At 36.8% G+C, this 19,713-nt stretch overlaps 1 protein-coding gene across 13 annotated transcripts in view; it reads left to right on the top strand.

Annotated features, from left to right (window-relative positions):
• Positions 1-19,713, top strand: part of LOC117343504 (polypeptide N-acetylgalactosaminyltransferase 13-like) — a 43,981-nt gene that overhangs the window by 1,099 nt on the left and 23,169 nt on the right. For all 13 annotated transcript variants that reach the window (XR_004536024.1, XR_004536022.1, XR_004536023.1 and 10 more), the window contains exons 2-8: positions 3,700-3,944; positions 8,453-8,621; positions 8,985-9,157; positions 11,266-11,370; positions 11,867-11,969; positions 13,236-13,406; positions 14,513-14,630. Coding sequence is in view for 2 of the 13 variants with exons in the window: in XM_033905877.1 (XP_033761768.1) it covers positions 3,731-3,944; positions 8,453-8,621; positions 8,985-9,157; positions 11,266-11,370; positions 11,867-11,969; positions 13,236-13,406; positions 14,513-14,630 (1,053 nt within the window). In the remaining 11 variants the exon portion in view is untranslated. The remainder of the gene's footprint in view (positions 1-3,699; positions 3,945-8,452; positions 8,622-8,984; positions 9,158-11,265; positions 11,371-11,866; positions 11,970-13,235; positions 13,407-14,512; positions 14,631-19,713) is intronic.

The following is a 19,713-nucleotide window of genomic DNA, read 5'->3' as shown; positions in this document are numbered from 1 at the left end:
TTACTAAAAAATATCAAAAAATATTTATTAATGAATTCCTGGGCATGCAAAATGTCTCCGGACACTCCCTGTTCACTCATTAGCTATATAGGTACACCGTAATTATGTCCAGAAGATTGTTTAAATATTTTGAAAAAAAAAAAAGTAAAATATTGCTGTTAACTTATGAATTATAAAAGATGGAATGATTGAAATTATGACAAGAAAGAATCCGATAAGTATTTATGTGATTCCCAGTATAAAACTTAATTGATTATATATCATGAACTATATTCTGAAACAAAAGTTGATTTGTGAAAGCAATATATTAATCAGTTTGCCAAAGCAGTTTGTACCTTTTATTGTTTATAGTGATAAAAAAGTCTTGTTTCTTCAACGAAAAAATATTGATTTTTATCTCAATTTGAACCAAATTCCAGCTAGGTTATTTTATCTGTCCACCGGAACCATTTCTGAGGTTTTGGGGATTTTACTGAAAATAATGAATCAGTTACTGCTTGGTGGGAAAGTTTTGATTTGCAAAAAGGTATGAAAAGTGAATAAAAATAATAATTAAAGTAAAACTTTTTTTTACATGTATTTAAAATAAAGTTCCTATTTGAAATCATATAGAGAGAAAAAGAAGTTTCTACATCAATGTGTTACAGTGTATGAAATTATATATGAAAATTCCTTAGACAATATGTCTACAGAAAATTCAAATCCCATAGCCCAAGTCATTTTTCGATAGACCAATTTTTTAAAACATTGACAAGTAGCATAACTGTCACGCAAATGCTTGCATCATCCAGTAATAACACACTGTTATGGGTAAAATAAACTCTATTGTAAGCTCTGATTTCATATGATCATTTGTCAGAAAATAATGGAATGTTGTTTTCATGAATTGTAATGTACATATATGTATGTCAGCTAGCTATAGGCTCAAACTTTTCATAGCCAATGGGGCCAACACTTTGAAATTTTACATAGACCGACCAGGTTTTCTATAGCCTCGGACCATCGGACCACCTTTACTTTCGAACACTGCATGGTGTTATCACTCTGTTGATAGTTCATATCTGCAGTGGACTAGTTCAAGTACTTTCCTCAGTTTCCTGTTAATCATAAATGCAGTTGTGTAGTATTAATTTATGTAGAGAGTTAAATCATTAATGGTTTAAAATTCAAGGTTTTTGTAAAAAAAACTCTAGTCTAGATCTTAGTTATGAGTTAATTGTGAGTTTCTTTTGATTTGACATTTTTGTATTTGTGTTTCTAAATGAAGAAAAAAATGTATTGATATTGCTTTCTGATATCATTGCAAAACAAAATGGTATAACCCAATATTAACATCATTATTGAAAACCCATGTAAATTCATGCTACTGCTAGTTAACATGTTGTGAACAGATATCTTTCTTATCCTAATAGAAATATTTATGTTAATATAATTATATAGGGAATGGCACATATTATACACTGTATAGCAGTATCACAATAGGTAAACATTGAGATTATTGGGACAAATTTTTGGTACATTTTATTTGATGTTTCTTATATATATATACCTATACCGGTATAAACAGTTATTGGGTTTGCCCCACTGTTCATCCAAAATAGGCTGCGCTTCCTAAAGGCTAAAGCTATAGCTCTATCTATGCAAAATGTCTTATTTTACCAAAATGAAGAAATGTTACTAAACATTATATGATGATATATGTAGACACTGCAACATTTTCACATAAACCTTCTATTTGATTGGTTGGCCATATATGTGTTGGTTAATTATTTTTCACACTTGCAGTCGAAAAATGTCAAATAAAACAATTTGGCTGTAAATCCTTTGATATATACCTCTTTTAAAATGAATTAAATATGATTTTATTACTTTAAACATTTTCGAATGTGTACTGACTCTAAATATAATGGAAAACAAGTTGCCACTGTTAAAATACACTGGTCGACATACATCAGAGCTAATGCTATTGTGTGGATGTCACTTTGTTCGCACAATTTTTCTTGTTATTACACTTATGTTAGATAATTATATATTATTATAAATGAATGATAACACCCAGCTAGTGAGACATTAATTTCTATGCTGCAAATGTAAATGAGCTGTTAAATGTCAGTGTGTCACTTTATAATTATAGGCCTGTTACTATAGTACACCTTGTATTATACTGGAAACTTTACTCAACTGGAATCTAAAACAAAACATTTTATTGTTACATAATTAAGCTTTTATGTTTTAATTTACACCTACCTGCATAGAAGTACATATTTTATGGTTGGTTTAAATAAGAGAATATTTTCTTTATAAATAATTTTGTTAGAGAATTGGTTTGAAGAAGTATGATATTATATATAATGAAAGCTGATAATGCTTGATACATGAGAAAGCAGGTATGATTGATTTCTAACACTAATTATTATCTATCAACTGTGGCTACCAGACTAGTACGTACTGTAACAATGGATTTTATATCAATTCTGTTAAATATTATACTTTTTAAGTATATACTTCATTATGATAGATTTGATTTCACCAGTGTCAATGCAATGAACCCTAAAAGATTACGTACTTAAATTCTTAATCATCATTTTGACATTTTAAATGTGCTGAAAAATACATCTTTTATCAAAAAGTACATTATATACCTGTACACATTATGACTCATCAAGTTCCGGTTGAAATTTCCTCACAATCCTTGGATTAAGACATTGTTTGATGATAAAATTTTTCCCAACCTCTATATGTAAGTCATCACATAGTTAGACACCCATTTATTATATTCATTTTTTTTCAGTCAAGCCAGATATTTTTCTCCGGTCCACACATGCTCACACACATATATACGTAGGCAATGTACTGACATATATATATTAATTTATTTTTATGGTCGAGGAATCATAGGCATGCATATACACGCATACCATGGACAACAAAAAATCTCAAAATCTTTCATGAAAGAATGAGACATTTGAGGTAAACTTTTGTTCAGAATTGCCTAACTTTTCAGGACTCCAAGTGGCGCCTATTTTAGTGGCCATAGGCCTTAAATTCACCATTGGCAACCAGTTATTGACCTATAAGGCGCCTGCATGCATATGGCCACTATGAAATTGTGTAAATTTGTGATCTGGTTAATCTTTCAAACATTGCAATCAATGCTAAAATGATATCGATGATCACCATCGAAAAAGTTACAGAGAGATGTTATGCTGAACAAATAATATATAAATAATTCAAAAAAGATTTTTTTTTAATGTAAGGCAACTTTGCCGTGTGAGGCTACAGTACTGTATTTTTGTTTTGTAGATGTAGTGTGACTGTAACCTGCTGTAAGACAATGGTGAGCTGTGTGACGGTGTGAGGCTACAGTACTGTATTTTTGTTTTGTAGATGTAGTGTGACTGTAACCTGCTGTAAGACAATGGTGAGCTGTGTACGCATGTGAGGCTACAGTACTGTATTTTTGTTTTGTAGATGTAGTGCGACTGTAACCTGCTGTAAGACAATGGTGAGCTGTGTGAGGCTACAGTACTGTATTTTTGTTTTGTAGATGTAGTGCGACTGTAACCTGCTGTAAGACAATGGTGAGCCGTGTGAGGCTACAGTACTGTATTTTTGTTTTGTAGATGTAGTGCGACTGTAACCTGCTGTAAGACAATGGTGAGCTGTGTGAGGCTACAGTACTGTATTTTTGTTTTGTAGATGTAGTGCGACTGTAACCTGCTGTAAGACAATGGTGAGCCGTGTGAGGCTACAGTACTGTAAGGTGATCCTTGTCACCTCTATGGTCTGGTTCCTCATCGATGTCTTCATTTTGATGTACTATACCGATTGTGCAGCCATGGGATCAGGTGCAGAATGCAAGGGAAAAAACGATAATCAGCCGCGTATGGATACAAAACATCAGGGCGGCGATGATGGATTCCTAGGCAAACTCTTACCCAAAGGTATGGAAAACATGTTGGCTAATTGTAGCATAATTAGTTATGAAATTAGTTAAAATTATGCAGTTCCCATCTAATGTCTGTTTCATAATGCAGTGCAGCTATTATTATGCAGTGTATATTGCATGTAAACATGGCATTGATTATAATGAAGAGATGCTAATTTTAATGCTGTGTTGATATCTTGATGACATTTACAGTGCCACATAAATCACAAATTCAACATTTATGTAAGAGATATTATTAAAATAAAACACATTAAATGTTTTACTAGCTCACCATCTTGATGATGGTCTTTTGTAATGCCCTCTCTTTGTTATTTCTGATAAGCAGTTCATATATAATTATAAAGTTCTTCCGTAAAGTAGGCCCCAGTTAATTAATGTGCCTGTTCAATTTTGAGATGGATTGGAAAAAAATATGGCTGACAGTACTATCTTTGATTTTTAGCCCACCATCATCAGATGGTGGGCTATTCAAATCGCCCTGCGTCCGTGGTCCGTGGTCCGTCCGTCCGTCCGTCCCTCCGTCCGTCCGTCCCTCCGTCCGTAAACAATTCTTGTTATCGCTAATCCTCAGAAAGTACTGAAGGGATCTTTCTCAAATTTCATATGTGGGTTCCCCTTGGTGCCTAGTTATGCATATTGCATTTTGAGACCAATCGGAAAACAACATGGCCGACAGGCAGCCATCTTGGATTTTGACAATTGAAGTTTGTTATCGCTATTTCTGAGAAAGTACTGAAGGGATCTTTCTCAAATTTCATATGTAAGCTCCCCTTGGTGTCTAGTTATGCATATTGCATTTTGAGACCAATCGGAAAACAACATGGCCGACAGGCAGCCATCTTGGATTTTGACAATTGAAGTTTGTTATCGCTATTTCTGAGAAAGTGCTGAAGGGATCTTTCTCAAATTTCACATGTAGGTTCCCCTTGGTGCCTAGTTATGCATATTGCATTTTGAGACCAATCGGAAAACAACATGGCCGACAGGCAGCCATCTTGGATTTTGATAATTGAAGTTTGTTATCGCTAATTCTGAGAAAGTATTTAAGGGATCTTTCTCAAATTTCATATGTAGGTTTCCCTTGGTGCCTAGTTATGCATATAGCGTTTTGAGACCAATTGGAAAACAACATGGCCGACAGGCAGCCATCTTGGATTTTGACAATTGAAGTTTGTTATCGCTAATTCTGAGAAAGTATTTAAGGGATCTTTCTCAAATTTCATATGTAGGTTTCCCTTGGTGCCTAGTTATGCATATAGCATTTTGAGACCAATTGGAAAACAACATGGCCGACAGGCAGCCATCTTGGATTTTGACAATTGAAGTTTGTTATCACTATTTCTGAGAAAGTATTTAAGGGATCTTTCTCAAATTTCATATGTAAGTTTCCCTTGGTGCCTAGTTATGCATATCGCATTTTGAGACCAATCTGAAAATAACATGGCCGACAGGCAGCCATCTTGGATTTTGACAATTGAAGTTTGTTATCGCTATTTTTGAGAAAGTACTGAAGGGATCTTTCAAATTTCATATGGAGGTTCCCCTTGGTGCCTCGTTATGCTTATTGCATTTTGAGATCAATTGGAAAACAATATGGCCGACAGACCGCCATCTTGGATTTTGACAATTGAAGTTTGTTATCTCTATTTCTCAAAGTACTGAATGGATCTTTCTCAAATTTCATAAGTAGGTTCCCCTTGGTCCCTTGTATTGCATTTTTGGACCAGTCTGTCCTGAAAACAACCTGGCAAACAAACAGCCATTATCGTTAAATCTCAAATTTCTTATATAGCTAGGATTCTCTTGTTTGAAAAGTACTGGAGGGATGTCTCAATTTGCACAGATTAGTAAAATGAAGGGAAAAGTAGAGAAAAAATCAATCTGACATGGAACCTATGAAGATCATTCAATGGTGGGCGCCAAGATCCCTCTGGGATCTCTTGTTGTAGATGAAATTTGTTATTGCTACATGACCATACACTATATATAGCTACCAGGGCTTTTTCTCATGATCACTGGTTTGGGAAGGGTCCTTTTTGTCTCATTTCGGGAAGAAAATTGGTGAATTTGGAAAGATTTTTAACATGCAAATTTTGGGAATATGGCTTTAAAATGAAATAATTCCAATTGGGAATGGGGCCCATTAACGGCCCCAGAAAGCCCTCAGAAAAAGCCCGGCTACCCTCTACTTAACAAGTGCTAGAAGGATACATGTCTCACAATTCATATTGTGTAGGTTTCTCTTCTGACACTTTGTATGCCTGATCAATTTTGAAATTGATACGTAATTATCAGAAAAAAAAAAATGGATGACAAGCGACCATCTAATGTTTTGACTGAATTTTGTATTGCTATTTCCCTAGTTTGTAGGTTTTTTGTCATTTTTTTTGTATGGTCAATTACTTTGAGACAAATCATGATCAGAAGAAGAAATATATGCAGTCATATTTTGAGAGTACCACAAAGTATTGAAATGATCGAGTTCATTGAGCTTATACATGTGCATGCATGTTTGTACAAATAAGTACTAAATGTACTTTGAACCTTGTCCACACATACATTTTTTTCTTTAATAAATATTTTAATTAAAATAAGAACACAAGATATTACTTCTTTTATAGATTGTAATAAGAATTCCAGGATTATATACAAGAATGGAATAAGTTGATTGAACGAATAGTTATTAAGAGGAGAAATATATTGAAAAGTAACTAATATAATTAGTATAAAGAACCAGTAAACCTAGCTCATACAACTGTTGGTATATATTTAACCTCATTTTGGCATGGTAGTCCCGAGTGATATGGTTTGGTCAGTTATTTTGAAGCTTTCATTTATAGTTTCTGTAGTGATTAAGTGTAAATGTTTTAAAACTGATATAAGAAAGTAACTAGCATATTGTCTTGAAAATTTGACAAGAATCTAATAATGGCGAAAGTTTAAAACACCTATTGCCTTGTAATAAGAAAAGTAATGAAAAATACCCTGCCCACACACGCCTGCAGGCCTCAAACTAGTGACCTCTCGCACTGGCAAACATCCTACCACTGGCTATATATATAGCTTATAGGCTAAAGGTGAATTCTTCCTAGTCAGAGCCACCACTACAATGACCTTGTACTCATCACTTTTATACCATTCCTCTTTCATAAAGACTTTGCTCCTGAAGACCACAATAACCTACATAGGTTCTATGGCTCTAAGGAAGCCTCTCAGTGTCTTAGAGCTTTTGCTGGGGGTGGTCATGATCATGGATCATGACACCAAGGAATTCGAAGGAGTAATGAAAAATATTCCATCTGTGCAGGGCCTCAAACTCCACCAGCTGTAGGCCAGAATTCCCTGCTAGTCTAGCTGAGGTTCTATGGTGACCGTAATCTCCCCACTTTTACAATCTTATGTACACCTAGTAGACATAAATTTATACATGCGTTGCTCTGCATTGTCATTTTAGATAACCTAATTATATATAACGAAAAACAAAAATAGAAACTTACCATATCATAATTCTGAAATAATTCACATTGGTGTAGTGATACGAACAACAATGTTTGTGACATACCATGGCCAGGTATATTCATTAAATGATGTTTTGTCTGACGTCATTATAAAAATGTAACTTGTATTAAAAGTTAATATATATCATTACAGTGGAATTTATTGATTAAAACAAAATTTAGAAAGGAAATATAAGTGTTAAACTGCCTTCGTCAGAAAGTTATTGTCCTGTACAATTAATTAATCATAATATAAGTTGTTCAATTTGTCTAATCCTGTGAGAATTATAAGACAATAACCTTCAAAAGGAGGCAGTTTAATTAAATAAATCATCATTATATTAAGAGTTTTATGACTATTTAATTTGTGCCTACAGCTGCATGTGACAATATAATTTATTGTCACAGAATTAATACTGTTACAAATATGTATTAGTTTGGTATATGTATAGGTCTGTTAGGTAATGACAGAATTGATAATGAGTAAAATTCATCCATAGTGGAAGGCTGATGTATGGCACACTCACAAATACAACATATATATAACACAATACAATACAATGTAATTGTATTTCTAGATTACATCATTGTGATGTAGATATGTGTATTACTCGGTATGTAAACACCAAGCTCTACATGCATGTGTGTTGTACATCAAAGTGAATTGCAGCTTTAAACTCGTACAGTGTTATTTTCATGATTCCACCAAGGACTTATATATAATTAGTATTCACATTCCCCGGTATGTAATTGATGATACTGAGAACTGGAATATTTCACTTCTGAAATTGGTGAAATAGTGTAAAATTAACAGTCTTCGTTTAGATAAGTGGATAGTATACGAGGTACTAAACAGGTTTTGAAATAACAGGCGAAACTGCATACAAAACCGGTAATGTTAAATTTCATTAGATTTCAGTATATTTTAAACAGGAAACTGTTGCTGAATCTGCACATGTGTGTTAGTAAAAAAGATTGTAATAAGATTTATTATTTGGTTTTACAGGACTAATGAAACGACCTCCCACTGGTCCAGGAGAAATGGGTAAGGGTGTAGTGGTGCCCTCTGACCGACAGAGCGAGGCCAAAGAAAAGTTCAAAATTAACCAGTTTAACCTTGTGGCCAGCGACATGATGTCTCTCAACCGCTCCCTCCCTGACTACAGGATGGATGCGTAAGTAATTACTTTCTGAAATCTGGTGCCTTTTGGCTGATCAAATTGACAATTAGCATGTACCACTAGATAGACTGGTGACATCTTTGGTCTGAATGCTTGGTTTACATTTCTGTAGATTTTACAAAGGAACTTTTTACCAGATTGATTAGATATTTAACCTGGCAGATTGGACCTTTTAATTTGACCCTCTACATGTTTAACATAAATATTGATTTCTTTGACAAGTTGACTACATTACTCATGAATAAGTGATATTTCATCACCAGTATTAATGCTGAATTGAAGATTCAGCAAAGCTAAGTTGATCTCTATTGTATGTTGGCCTTTGAACTTATAAAGGTGACCTCTAACCCATTTCAGCTGTAAAAGGAAGAAGTATGCACCCGTGGAAGACCTTCCAACCACCAGTATAGTGATTGTGTTCCACAATGAGGCTTGGTCCACCCTGCTACGTACTGTACACAGTATCATCAACCGGTCACCAGCTCGTCTGCTTAAGGAGATCATTTTAGTGGACGATGCCAGTGAGCGAGGTACGCTGACATGATTTACTATAATACATACATTAAAAAATCAGTTACAAAGAGAGAATGAAAAGTTTAAATGCCTGGGGGCATATTGTATTTGTACTGTTGTTGTTGTCGTTTTCATATTGTTATTGTCATTGCTGTTATTCTAATGCAATCTTAAGCTTACTAGGGTAATGCATTTTGAACAGTTAAAGATATTTTGGAGCTTAAAGTATGTACAGTGAAACCTGTCTAATCTGACACCTGACTTTTCTGACATCCTGTCAAATCTGACACTGTACTGTATTCCGGTGATGCTAAGTGTAGTCAACAACAAATACCTGACTTTTCCGACACTCTGTCTAATCCAACCAAAACTGTCACTCCCCCATGGTGTCGGATTAGACAGGTTTCACTATATATATGCATCACCCACAGATACTGTGCAGAGTAATACATTTATAAATTAGAGGCTGTATCAACCTTCATTTTAAGGTTTTTCACAAATTAAAGTAAATCTGTAGTGAGTTAGTATATGTAATTACATATATGGGTCTTTGAAATACTTTAAAGTGAATGAATATTTTCATTAGGTCTCACTGTTGGGTAAAGATCTTACTGTTGTTGAGGTAGTGTGAAGGTCATTAGTTAAAATATCTTACTGTTATTGAGGTAGTGTGAAGGTCATTAGTTATAAGATATTACTGTTATTGAGGTAGTGTAGGTGAAGGTCATTAGTTATAAGATATTACTGTTGTTGAGGTAGTGTGAAGGTCATTAGTTATAAGATCTTACTGTTGTTGAGGTAGTGTGAAGGTTGGTAGTGTGAAGGTCATTAGTTATAAGATCTTACTGTTATTGAGGTAGTGTGAAGGTCATTAGTTATAAGATCTTACTGTTGTTGAGGTAGTGTGAAGGTTGGTAGTGTGAAGGTCATTAGTTATAAGATATTACTGTTATTGAGGTAGTGTGAAGGTCATTAGTTATAAGATCTTACTGTTATTGAGGTAGTGTGAAGGTCATTAGTTATAAGATATTACTGTTATTGAGGTAGTGTAGGTGAAGGTCATTAGTTATAAGATATTACTGTTGTTGAGGTAGTGTGAAGGTCATTAGTTATATAAGATCTTACTGTTATTGAGGTAGTGTGAAGGTAATTAGTTATAAGATATTACTGTTATTGAGGTAGTGTGAAGGCCATTAGTTAAAGATATTACTGTTGTTGAGGTAGTGTGAAGGTCATTAGTTATAAGATATTACTGTTGTTGAGGTAGTGTGAAGGTCATTAGTTATAAGATCTTACTGTTATTGAGGTAGTGTGAAGGTAATTAGTTAAAAGATCTTACTGTTATTGAGGTAGTGTGAAGGTTGGTAGTGTGAAGGTCATTAGTTATAAGATCTTACTGTTATTGAGGTAGTGTGAAGGTCATTAGTTATAAGATATTACTGTTATTGAGGTAGTGTGAAGGTAATTAGTTAAAATATCTTACTGTTATTGAGGTAGTGTGAAGGTTGGTAGTGTGAAGGTCATTAGTTATAAGATCTTACTGTTGTTGAGGTAGTGTGAAGGTCATTAGTTATAAGATCTTACTGTTATTGAGGTAGTGTGAAGGTAATTAGTTATAAGATATTACTGTTATTGAGGCAGTGTGTGAAGGTCAATAGTTATAAGATCTTACTGTTGTTGAGGTAGTGTGAAGGTCATTAGTTATAAGATCTTACTGTTGTTGAGGTAGTGTGAAGGTCATTAGTTATAAGATCTTACTGTTACTGAGGTAGTGTGAAGGTCATTAGTTATAAGATCTTACTGTTATTGAGGCAGTGTGTGAAGGTCATTAGTTAAAAGATCTTACTGTTACTGAGGTAGTGTGAAGGTCATTAGTTATAAGATCTTACTGTTGTTGAGGTAGTGTGAAGGTCATTGGTTAGAAGGAGAGTGGTTCTTGATTGCATGTAAAACCACACAGTTTGTACCTGTACATTTATTATGTAATACTGAGTTCAAGGTCACACATCCTTGTAATATAATTGATACTTCAGTTATAACACATGCTCTTAGTCGGCTTGTATATAAATGATTTGTTTGGTCATTGTCAGTACTGCTGACTAACATATGAATGTTGACATTGCAGAGGAACTTGGCAGAAAACTTGAAAAATATATAGCAACTTTGCCTGTCCTTACGAAGGTGATGAGGTCAGAGTCACGAAACGGACTGATCCGGGCTAGACTGACAGGTAATTACTGACTGTAAAACATTGATTTATATATAAAGAGTATGCTTTCAATCATCTGGGCTCTGAAGTTTAATCAATGCAGTTGATTCTTTTTAGTGTAACAACTCCTGGAAAAAAAGCTCTTTAGACAACAATGTCTTACGTGTTACTTAATCAGAAAACTACAGATACATGATGATATCATTTCTTGATCCCAAAATTTTGACCTGATGATACTCAGAGCACAAGAACTAGATACTCAGAGCACAAGAACTAGATACTCAGAGCACAAGAACTAAAATGTAGGTGCTGTTCTGACTACTGGTATCATCAAATTATTTTACAAAGTGCTGCTGCTATCTATAATGCAGGTTTAAATATATTGCCCACCATTGACTGCATTTAACAACCAAGAGGCACATATCAAATCATGATTAATTTTAAGAAAATGTTATAATCTTTTATAATTCTATAATTGGTGATGAATGTTGGTCAAGGATTTTGGTGATGTTTGTAGGAGCAGCAGCGGCTAAGGGAGATGTAATCACATTCCTGGATGCTCACTGTGAGTGTACGGAGGGCTGGCTGGAACCATTATTAGCCGAGATCCACAAGGACAGGTATACACTATTATAAAATTATATTACAATCTGGGCCCAGTTGTTCAAAAGGTGATAATGCTAATCACAGTTTTATTTTAAAGTCCTGATAAAATTTCTGGTAAAACTAACTTGACAGAATTTCAGGAAACTATAACAGTCATCAGTCTCTTACTACAAGCTGCCCATTTTAAGAAATACACACACTCAGGTTTTGAAGTAAAGGAGAAATGAGATTTTCACTAAGGCCAAACAAAATTAATGTCTTGTTTCTCAGGCACATTTTTCCAAAAAAGGATGAGGGAGGGAGGCTTTTTTTTTTTTTTTTTTACTACCTAAAAATGTGATGAGGGAGGGACTTTTTTTTATTTTTTTCTCTCAGTCACATAATGATACATATACATAAATCATGTGATTTGAAATTGTGTCAATTGTTAAATGCATAAAATGAATAAAGAAATCTTAATTTTAAACTATTGTCTTTATTTTCTGGTATTAAACTTGCAATTTAAATTGAAAAACAATTGAAATACAATTTTATGTTCAATGTTCACCAGATGTACACAAGTGATCAGGAACTCCCTATGTTTTAAGATTTGGTTCTTACATAATGTCCAAACAGTTTTGTTGCTTCGTTTACCTTCAAAGACATCAATCATTACTTTATCAAAAACATCAGCTTTCCGTTTGCCGATCGCGGCCGACACATCATGATCCGTGAATTTTGGCGGAAACGACCAGTCGTCGGGACCAAGCGATCCATCGCGCAGACCCTTGTAAAGTTCGCCAAACGAACAAGTGTCGCTATAATTCGATATGATTGTCCAGGGTAAAATAACACTGCCAGAAAAAGATATTTGAATGGAAATCATTGCTACCATGTGCAATCGAAAAATCAAGCTTCTAAAAGATAAACAAACGTTTCAATGATCTGATTTGGGAGATTCTAAAACACGGATCGGGCAAGTTCCGGATATTGCGGCAACCAAGGTCGGATTTTTTTCCGGAATTTATTTTTCGGCGCGGACGTTTTTATTTTTTGATTTCAATAAAAAGTGAGTGGTGCGGGGGGTTCATATTGGATGCGGGCGGGCCTGAGAAACAAGAAATTAATTTTATTTGGCCTAATCAAGATTAAGCTATAACCAGTGATTTTGATCAAAACAACTCTTATTTGGTATGTGAATAGATTCTAAAACATGAGTGTTGACTTTGTTGTGTTTTGTTGTTTGTATATATTATCTTAAACAACAAGTGTTGACTCTTCTATGTTATGTTCTGTTGTAGGACCTCTGTGGTTTGCCCAATCATTGACGTCATCAGTGATGACACGTTTGAATATATTACTGGATCTGATATGACCTGGGGTGGTTTTAACTGGAAACTCAACTTTAGGTGGTATCCTGTACCGCAGAGGGAGCTGGACCGACGAAATGGAGATCGCAGTAACCCCACAAAGTATGGAAATGTAGACACACTAGATATTGATTCATTTATCCTGACTTATAAAATAACTTCTCAGAAATGTAGGTCGTAGTAACCCCACAAAGTATGGAAACTGTAGACACACTAGATATTGATTCATTTATCCTGACTTATAAAATAACTTCTCAGAAATGTAGGTCGTAGTAACCCCACAAAGTATGGAAACTGTAGACACACTAGATATTGATTCATTTATCCTGACTTATAAAATAACTTCTCAGAAATGTAGGTCGCAGTAACCCGACAAAGTATGGAAACTGTAGACACACTAGATATTGATTTATTTATCCTGACTTATAAAATAACTTCTCAGAAATGGAGATCGCAGTAACCCCACAAAGTATGGAAACTGTAGACACACTAGATATTGATTCATTTATCCTGACTTATAAAATAACTTCTCAGAAATGTAGGTCGCAGTAACTCGACAAAGTATGGAAACTGTAGACACACTAGATATGGATTCATTTATCCTGACTTATAAAATAACTTCTCAGAAATGGAGATCGCACAGTTACCCGACAAATTATGGAAACTGTAGACACACTAGCTATAGATATTGATTTTTCTCCCATACTTCACAGGGTTATATGACGGTTGCTAGGGAAAAGATAAATCGATCGGGGGGAGGGGGGGTAAAGACAGCCGCACGCGCTATGTGACACAAGCCTCGTGCTGACTGGCCAAACTCTTACACTCGGGTTGATATATCCCTGTCCACGGAACAAACCCATGATAGATTCTATTGATCCTGACTTATAAAAAAAACTTCTCAGAAATCTTCATCTATATTTTGCTACATATTTTTTTTTTTTGTGAGTTCCAGTTGCTTGCAGTAGACAATGCCTGGGTAAAGCACTAAATATGAATTTAAATGCTGGATATTTGAGTAAAGATTTCAGTCATATGATGTAGAAGATCTATGGGGGTAAACTTACAACTTCTCCAATGATCACTACACATACTAAAGACAAAGCCAACTTCAGCTGTTTTGACTTTGGTGACAGATATTTAGTATGATGTTTATATTAAATGAACTCTTACAATGTATTTAGTAAAACTGATATTTGTATTCACAGAACTCCTACAATGGCAGGTGGGCTATTTGCCATTGATAGAAGCTACTTCTATGAGGTTGGCTCCTACGATGAAGGCATGGATATATGGGGCGGTGAAAACTTGGAGATGTCCTTCAGAGTGAGTATTGTATGGGGTAGGGGAGTGTTAGGGACTTAGAGATGTCCTTCACTGAGTAAGTATTGTATGGGGTAGGGGAGTGTTAGGGACTTAGAGATGTCCTTCAGAGTGAGTATTGTATGGGGTAGGGGAGTGTTAGGGACTTAGAGATGTCCTTCAGAGTGAGTATTGTATGGGGTAGGGGAGTGTTAGGGACTTAGAGATGTCCTTCACTGAGTAAGTATTGTATATATGGGGTAGGGGAGTGTTAGGGACTTAGAGATGTCCTTCACTGAGTAAGTATTGTATATATGGGGTAGGGGAGTGTTAGGGACTTAGAGATGTCCTTCACTGAGTAAGTATTGTATATATGGGGTAGGGGAGTGTTAGCGACTTAGAGATGTATGGGGTAGGGGAGTGTTAGGGACTTAGAGATGCCCTTCACTGAGTAAGTATTGTATATATGGGGTAGGGGAGTGTTAGGGACTTAGAGATGTATGGGGTAGGGGAGTGTTAGGGACTTAGAGATGCCCTTCACTGAGTAAGTATTGTATATATGGGGTAGGGGAGTGTTAGGGACTTAGACATGTCCTTCACTGAGTAAGTATTGTATATATGGGGTAGGGGAGTGTTAGGGACTTAGAGATGTCCTTCACTGAGTAAGTATTGTATACATGGGGTAGGGGAGTGTTAGGGACTTAGAGATGCCCTTCACTGAGTAATTATTGTATGTATGGGGTAGGGGAGTGTTAGGGACTTAGAGATGTTTTTCACTGAGTAAGTATTGTATGTATGGGGTAGGGGAGTGTTAGGGACTTAGAGATGTATGGGGTAGGGGAGTGTTAGGGACTTAGAGATATCCTTTACTGAGTAAGTATTGTATATATGGGGTAGGGGAGTGTTAGGGACTGATGTCCTTCACTGAGTAAGTATTGTATATATGGGGTAGGGGAGTGTTAGGGACTTAGAGATGTCCTTCACTGAGTAAGTATTGTATATATGGGGTAGGGGAGTGTTAGGGACTTAGAGATGTCCTTCACTGAGTAAGTATTGTATATATGGGGTAGGGGAGTGTTAGGGACTTAGAGATGTCCTTCACTGAGTAAGTATTGTATATATGGGGTAGGGGAGTGTTAGGGACTTGGAGATGTCCTTCACTGAGTAAGTATTGTATATATGGTGTAGGGGAGTGTTAGGGACTTGGAGATGTTTTCACTGAGTAAGTATTGTATATATGGTGTAGGGGAGTGTTAGGGACTTGGAGATGTCCTTCACTGAGTAAGTATTGTATATATGGTGTAGGGGAGTGTTAGGGACTTGGAGATGTTTTTCACTGAGTAAGTATTGTATATATGGGGTAGGGGAGTGTTAGGGACTTGGAGATGTCCTTCACTGAGTAAGTATTGTATATATGGGGTAGGGGAGTGTTAGGGACTTAGAGATGTCCTTCACTGAGTAAGTATTGTATATATGGGGTAGGGGAGTGTTAGGGACTTAGAGATGTCCTTCACTGAGTAAGTATTGTATATATGGGGTAGGGGAGTGTTAGGGACTTAGAGATGTCCTTCAGAGTGAGTATTGTATGGGGTAGGGGAGTGTTAGGGACTTAGAGATGCCCTTCAGAGTGAGTATTGTATGGGGTAGGGGAGTGTTAGGGACTTAGAGATGTCCTTCAGAGTAAGTATTGTATATATGGGGTAGGGGAGTGTTAGGGACTTAGAGATGCCCTTCAGAGTGAGTATTGTATGGGGTAGGGGAGTGTTAGGGACTTAGAGATGTCCTTCAGAGTGAGTATTGTATGGGGTAGGGGAGTGTTAGGGACTTGGAGATGTTTTTCACTGAGTAAGTATTGTATATATGGGGTAGGGGAGTGTTAGGGACTTGGAGATGTCCTTCACTGAGTAAGTATGGTATATATGGGGTAGGGGAGTGTTAGTGACTTAGAGATGTCCTTCACTGAGTAAGTATTGTATATATGGGGTAGGGGAGTGTTAGGGACTTGGAGATGTCCTTCACTGAGTAAGTATTGTATATATGGGGTAGGGGAGTGTTAGGGACTTGGAGATGTTTTTCACTGAGTAAGTATTGTATATAGGGGGTAGGGGAGTGTTAGGGACTTAGAGATGTCCTTCACTGAGTAAGTATTGTATATATGGGGTAGGGGAGTGTTAGGGACTTAGAGATGTATGGGGTAGGGGAGTGTTAGGGACTTAGAGATATCCTTTACTGAGTAAGTATTGTATATATGGGGTAGGGGAGTGTTAGGGACTGATGTCCTTCACTGAGTAAGTATTGTATATATGGGGTAGGGGAGTGTTAGGGACTTAGAGATGTCCTTCACTGAGTAAGTATTGTATATATGGGGTAGGGGAGTGTTAGGGACTTAGAGATGTCCTTCACTGAGTAAGTATTGTATATATGGGGTAGGGGAGTGTTAGGGACTTAGAGATGTCCTTCACTGAGTAAGTATTGTATATATGGGGTAGGGGAGTGTTAGGGACTTGGAGATGTCCTTCACTGAGTAAGTATTGTATATATGGTGTAGGGGAGTGTTAGGGACTTGGAGATGTTTTTCACTGAGTAAGTATTGTATATATGGTGTAGGGGAGTGTTAGGGACTTGGAGATGTCCTTCACTGAGTAAGTATTGTATATATGGGGTAGGGGAGTGTTAGGGACTTAGAGATGTCCTTCACTGAGTAAGTATTGTATATATGGGGTAGGGGAGTGTTAGGGACTTAGAGATGTCCTTCAGAGTGAGTATTGTATGGGGTAGGGGAGTGTTAGGGACTTAGAGATGCCCTTCAGAGTGAGTATTGTATGGGGTAGGGGAGTGTTAGGGACTTAGAGATGTCCTTCAGAGTAAGTATTGTATATATGGGGTAGGGGAGTGTTAGGGACTTAGAGATGCCCTTCAGAGTGAGTATTGTATGGGGTAGGGGAGTGTTAGGGACTTAGAGATGTCCTTCAGAGTGAGTATTGTATGGGGTAGGGGAGTGTTAGGGACTTGGAGATGTTTTTCACTGAGTAAGTATTGTATATATGGGGTAGGGGAGTGTTAGGGACTTGGAGATGTCCTTCACTGAGTAAGTATGGTATATATGGGGTAGGGGAGTGTTAGTGACTTAGAGATGTCCTTCACTGAGTAAGTATTGTATATATGGGGTAGGGGAGTGTTAGGGACTTGGAGATGTCCTTCACTGAGTAAGTATTGTATATATGGGGTAGGGGAGTGTTAGGGACTTGGAGATGTTTTTTCACTGAGTAAGTATTGTATATAGGGGGTAGGGGAGTGTTAGGGACTTAGAGATGTCCTTCACTGAGTAAGTATTGTATATATGGGGTAGGGGAGTGTTAGGGACTTAGAGATGTATGGGGTAGGGGAGTGTTAGGGACTTAGAGATATCCTTTACTGAGTAAGTATTGTATATATGGGGTAGGGGAGTGTTAGGGACTGATGTCCTTCACTGAGTAAGTATTGTATATATGGGGTAGGGGAGTGTTAGGGACTTAGAGATGTCCTTCACTGAGTAAGTATTGTATATATGGGGTAGGGGAGTGTTAGGGACTTAGAGATGTCCTTCACTGAGTAAGTATTGTATATATGGGGTAGGGGAGTGTTAGGGACTTAGAGATGTCCTTCACTGAGTAAGTATTGTATATATGGGGTAGGGGAGTGTTAGGGACTTGGAGATGTCCTTCACTGAGTAAGTATTGTATATATGGTGTAGGGGAGTGTTAGGGACTTGGAGATGTTTTTCACTGAGTAAGTATTGTATATATGGTGTAGGGGAGTGTTAGGGACTTGGAGATGTCCTTCACTGAGTAAGTATTGTATATATGGTGTAGGGGAGTGTTAGGGACTTGGAGATGTTTTTCACTGAGTAAGTATTGTATATATGGGGTAGGGGAGTGTTAGGGACTTGGAGATGTCCTTCACTGAGTAAGTATTGTATATATGGGGTAGGGGAGTGTTAGGGACTTAGAGATGTCCTTCACTGAGTAAGTATTGTATATATGGGGTAGGGGAGTGTTAGGGACTTAGAGATGTCCTTCACTGAGTAAGTATTGTATATATGGGGTAGGGGAGTGTTAGGGACTTAGAGATGTCCTTCAGAGTGAGTATTGTATGGGGTAGGGGAGTGTTAGGGACTTAGAGATGCCTTTCAGAGTGAGTATTGTATGGGGTAGGGGAGTGTTAGGGACTTGGAGATGTTTTTCACTGAGTAAGTATTGTATATATGGGGTAGGGGAGTGTTAGGGACTTGGAGATGTCCTTCACTGAGTAAGTATGGTATATATGGGGTAGGGGAGTGTTAGTGACTTAGAGATGTCCTTCACTGAGTAAGTATTGTATATATGGGGTAGGGGAGTGTTAGGGACTTGGAGATGTCCTTCACTGAGTAAGTATTGTATATATGGGGTAGGGGAGTGTTAGGGACTTGGAGATGTTTTTCACTGAGTAAGTATTGTATATAGGGGGTAGGGGAGTGTTAGGGACTTAGAGATGTCCTTCACTGAGTAAGTATTGTATATATGGGGTAGGGGAGTGTTAGGGACTTAGAGATGCCCTTCACTGAGTAAGTATTGTATATATGGGGTAGGGGAGTGTTAGGGACTTGTACGTATGGATGTGTATACATCTCCCTGTTTTGTACGTATGGATGTGTATCAATCTCCCTGTTTTGTACGTATGGATGTGTATCAATCTCCCTGTTTTGTAGGTATGGATGTGTATACATCTCCCTGTTTTGTAGGTATGGATGTGTGTCCGTCTCCCTTATTTTGTAGGTATGGATGTGTATACATCTCCCTGTTTTGTAGGTATGGATGTGTATCAATCTCCCTGTTTTGTACGTATGGATGTGTATCAATCTCCCTGTTTTGTAGGTATGGATGTGTATCAATCTCCCTATTTTGTACGTATGGATGTGTATCAATCTCCTTGTTTTGTAGGTATGGATGTGTATCCATCTCCCTGTTTTGTAGGTATGGATGTGTATCAATCTCCCTGTTTTGTACGTATGGATGTGTATCCATCTCCCTGTTTTGTACGTATGGATGTGTATACATCTCCCTGTTTTGTACGTATGGATGTGTATCAA

The sequence above is a fragment of the Pecten maximus genome, chromosome 15 (assembly GCF_902652985.1).
Source record: "Pecten maximus chromosome 15, xPecMax1.1, whole genome shotgun sequence".
Taxonomy (NCBI): Eukaryota; Metazoa; Mollusca; class Bivalvia; order Pectinida; family Pectinidae; genus Pecten; species Pecten maximus.
The sequence above is the reverse complement of the archived record's forward strand: the minus strand, read 5'-3'. Positions and strand labels throughout refer to the sequence as shown.